Source organism: Procambarus clarkii, chromosome 7 (genome assembly GCF_040958095.1).
Source record: "Procambarus clarkii isolate CNS0578487 chromosome 7, FALCON_Pclarkii_2.0, whole genome shotgun sequence".
NCBI classification, from domain to species: Eukaryota; Metazoa; Arthropoda; class Malacostraca; order Decapoda; family Cambaridae; genus Procambarus; species Procambarus clarkii.
The window spans coordinates 3,004,419-3,008,960 of record NC_091156.1 but is presented as its reverse complement, the minus strand read 5'-3'; the positions used below and the strand labels follow the sequence as shown (position 1 = coordinate 3,008,960).

At 41.3% G+C, this 4,542-nt stretch overlaps 1 protein-coding gene across 1 annotated transcript; it reads right to left on the bottom strand.

Moving 5' to 3' along the window:
- Nucleotides 1-2,851: 2,851 nt before the first annotated feature.
- On the bottom strand, nt 2,852-4,095 carry LOC138357469 (aspartate and glycine-rich protein-like). Its single transcript, XM_069314324.1, has 3 exons — nt 4,086-4,095; nt 3,435-3,533; nt 2,852-3,300 (listed from the first exon to the last, which is right to left on the bottom strand). The coding sequence occupies exons 1-3, from the start codon at nt 4,093-4,095 to the stop codon at nt 2,852-2,854; spliced, it is 558 nt and encodes a 185-aa protein (XP_069170425.1).
- Between the last annotated feature and the right edge of the window lie 447 nt (nt 4,096-4,542).

Genomic DNA, 4,542 nt, shown 5'->3' with positions numbered 1-4,542 from the left:
GAACAGCCAAGTTCCCCAGCATATCTTACACAACACGACAACCACAAGGCAAAGAATAGTTTTCCCCAGAACAAACAAGTGGGCACACGGGGTGCAAATATTGCCAGAGCGGCCGTGGGTGGCCAGCTGCGTCCACGCGTCAACCCTTGCTACCCGACAGATTGCAAGTGATGGGGGAATGTTGCTCCTCCTTGCAATTATGTCTGCCACGCTGATTTATATCAAGGGGTGGACGGTGTCATGGGACGAGGGGGGAAATGGGTGAGAGGAGCTGATTTATGTCAGATAGATGGTGTCATGAGATGGAAGAGGATGAGTGGATTTATGCCAAGAAGTTGTATGGTGGAGAAACTCACTACAATGCCATAGTGGTTGAATGCAGGTGAAGGAAAGATCCAATATATGTGTATATTAAAACCAGATTTCTTCATTGAAGCTACATCATTGATCAAGGTGCTGTGTAAACACCGTTTACATTGTAAACAATATGACCACTGTTTACACCACTATGATAAAGGATGTAAGTGTCATCCTTTCATCCTGTGGTAAATCCGAAAAATTGGTTTTAACACAAACATGTATATTGGTGTTTTTTTCACTTCAAGATGGGTTGTGTCATGACAGGGCATTTACTGACATGTCAAACGAATGCGTCATGAGAGTTGTTTGAGAGGGAAGGGTGGTAATTTACTTCATAAGGAAGACTGATATACGTGAGGATGATTGTGTCACTGTCAAGGAGACACTATCAGACACAGCATTCTCAGACACCATATTCTCTGACGAAATATTGTTAGACACAATATTCTCAAACACCATATTCTCAGACAGCATACAGTATTCCCAAACACTTTTATGTATTCTCAGACACTATACAGTATTCTCAAACACCATATTCTTAGATTTCATATTTTCAAACACAATATTCTCAGACACTACATATTAAGACCTTAAGCACCAAACTTTGCGTTTGCCACATAATTATTTACTAGGGATTACTTTTCAATGTCTATATGCTATATCATATGAACATCATTAAAGATTTTCAAGCATAATTATTGAAATGTGTTTCAAACCGTTGCCAGACCTCAGCTATACAAACCATCACGTAGCTGATCGAACAAGTTGTTGTTGCCTTGGCTGGCCGCGAGCAGCAATTTCCCTGCCAAGAAAATATTATTAAAAATAAAACCAGTCCAAAATTTAATCAAAACAACACTGTCCGCTTCATATGTCCTTGCCATACTCGGCCATGGGGGTGGGGGGAGGATTTTAATCCCCAACTTTGAAATCCGAACACAGCAAGTTGCCAAGTGCCGCAGTTAAAGTGGTCTGACACAGCCCCGCGGCGGCGCCCAGATAAAAGTGTTCCAAGCCTCTTGATCCCCCAGAGCATGTCTCCGTTTCTTAGGTTCTGACACCGGCTTCTGCTTCCTGGAGATGCGAGTTTTTTGTAAGTTTTCTTCCTCCCACTTTAGGGTAGGGAAAGGGATGGGAGGAGAGTTTGTTGTGGTTGGTGGAGGGTGGGGATGGAAGGGGGAGGGGAAAGGGAAATGGCGGGGGTTGTGAAAGAGGTCGTGTTGTTGTTGTTGGTGATTAGCTCATACAACTGCTGTTGCTGATTGTCTTGTATATATGTTGGTATGGTCATTGTTGTTGTTACTGTTGTTCTTCTTGTTTTTGTTTTTTGTTATTGTTTATGTTGCTGGTGTTGGTTGTATTTTTGTTGTTGATGATACTGCTGCTTCCATAACTTCTTTCAGTACATGAAGCTTGATGACCACCAGTACTGGGCACGGTCGAGATGCTAGTTCTTGGATCCCGTTTTCAATCTGTCATTTGTCAAATTCAGACTCCGACCTATTTTTCCACTATCATATCTACTTCGTCTCTCTCTCTCTCTCTCTCTCTCTCTCTCTCTCTCTCTCTCTCTCTCTCTCTCTCTCTCTCTCTCTCTCTCTCTCTCTCTCTCTCTCTCTCTCTTTCTCTCTCTCTCTTTCACACACACACACACACACACACAGCAGAAGCTCTACCCTCGCAAGTACAATTAGGTGAGTGCACACACTCACACACACACACATCCCCAGGAAGCAGCCTATAGCAGCTATCTAACTCCCAGGTACCCATTTACTGCTAGGTTAAAAGGTGCCTCAGGTGAAAGAAAATCTGCCAAATTGTTTCTTCCTCAACCGAAACTCGAACCCGGTTCCTTGGGACTACGACTCCAGAGCGCAGTCCGCTCGGCTGCGAGGACCTGTGTGCGTGCGTGCGTGAGTGTGTATGTGTGTGTGTGTGTGGGGGGGCCGTACAACATCTTCGAAATGCGTCCGGCAGATGGTTCCTTCACACCTGATACAATATCTCAACTTATAGCCACGCCCCCTGTTAGACGTAGCCCCTCCCACTTGCTCTCATCACGCCCTCAGGACTTTATCTACACACCCATATTGTATCCCACCCCTTATCTGAGGGCACCTACAACCACGCCCACGTTTTGTCATAACGCCAAAAATTCGTATTATTTGTATTTTTTCCATTGGAATGAAGAGTCATCAACCCTACGTCTGGTAGAGGGGTGTGTGTCAGTGTACAAATATCCCCCTCCTCCTCCGTCAATCCCTCCTACCCTATCCCTCTCCCCCCCATTCCATTCAATCACCCACCTCTCCTTCCCCCTAACCCTACTCTTCTCTTCAATTCGCTTTCCAATCCCATCAATCACCTCTTCACTCCTCCCTTTCTATAGCTCCTCCTCCTCGAGTTTGTTTATTTCCGTTCGCGTGTTTCTGTTTTGTTTTAATTTGTTTATTTTGTGTATAGTTTTAGAAGTTTAATTATTTATACCTTTCTAGTCAATGTTATTTTTCTCCTCATTGTTATTCTCATCATTCGTATCTCCATTCTTATCATTCTCATCATAATTCTCATTCTCATCATAATTATCATCACAATCATTCTCATCATAATTATCATCACAATCATTCTCATCATAATTATCATCACAATCATTCTCATCATAATTATCATCACAATCATTCTCATCATAATTATCATCACAATCATTCTCATCATAATTATCATCACAATCATTCTCATCATAATTATCATCACAATCATTCTCATCATAATTATCATCACAATCATTCTCATCATAATTATCATCACAATCATTCTCATCATAATTATCATCACAATCATTCTCATCATAATTATCATCACAATCATTCTCATCATAATTATCATCATTCTTATAATAATTCTCATCAATACCATTCTTATAGTAATTTTCATTATATGCTTCATTTTTATCATTGCCATCATTCTCATCATTTTTATCGTCATTATCATTGTAATGATTATCATTATATTCATTATCATCATCAATTTCATATTTTTTTTTATACAATAGTTATTATCATCATTATCATTACTGTCATCATTCCCATCATCATCATCATCATCCTTATTATCATCATCATCATCTTCATAATTATATTCATCATTATCTTCGTCACTTTTCCTCTCATTATCTATGATTTCTCTATAAACTAAATTTTTCAATCTCCTCTCCCCAACCTAACCCTCTCTCTCCAACCTATTTCTCCTCTTCCCTCTCTCTCTCTTCCCTATCTCGCAAACTTTTTTCCCCTCTTCCTCCAAACTTTCCCTCTCTCCCCCCTCCCTCCCCTCTCTTTCTCTCTCTTTCTCTAACCTTTCCTCCTCTCTCCAATCCTCTGCTATCTCCAACCTTCCCCACTCTCTATCCCTCCCCCTCTTTAAACCATCCCACTCTCTTTAAACTTCCCCCCTCTTAGTAATCTTCTTCCCTCCAGTCTCCTTCTTTCCAGCCTTATCTTCTCTCTACCCCTCCCCTCTCCTCCAACTTTCTCCAACCTTCCACTCTCTCCAACCTTCAATTATCTCCAATTCTCCTTTCTCTTCAATCCTCTCCTCTCTCAAAACTTTCTTTTTCTACAACATATCTCTCTATCTATCTCTCCCTTTCTCCCGAGCACTCCCCGTTTCCCCCAACAGCACACTTTTCCTCGACTTTCCTTTTTCTCCAACCAAATCCTTCTCACCAATCCTCATCTTTCGTCGACCCTCCCCTTCTTCCCAAAATACCCCTCGCTTGAACCTCCCTCCTGGCAAACAAATCCTTTGTTTTAACTCAAACTTCTCACCGTCACTTACTTTTTTCCACTCCTCTTCTCATTTATTTTCCCTATTTTCCTTTCATTTTCCCTCGGTTGCTGGTCTTCACCCGCTTCTCTATTTTCCCTTTTCGGACCCATCTCGTTCCCTCTCCCTCAGGTCTTCCGATCACTCTCTCTTCCCTCAATATTACTATAAAAACAAATGCACAAAAACATACTATAACTTAAAGCAATACGAGAATGTCTAAGCTAGCCTGCTTAAATATGATCCATCAAGCATACTTCCAATGTATTACTTCAGTATTCAGTTCAGTAAACTCTATGTCAAACTCCTTGTCTTCTGTTCATCTTGAGATATGAACAAAGAGAAAACGAGATATTC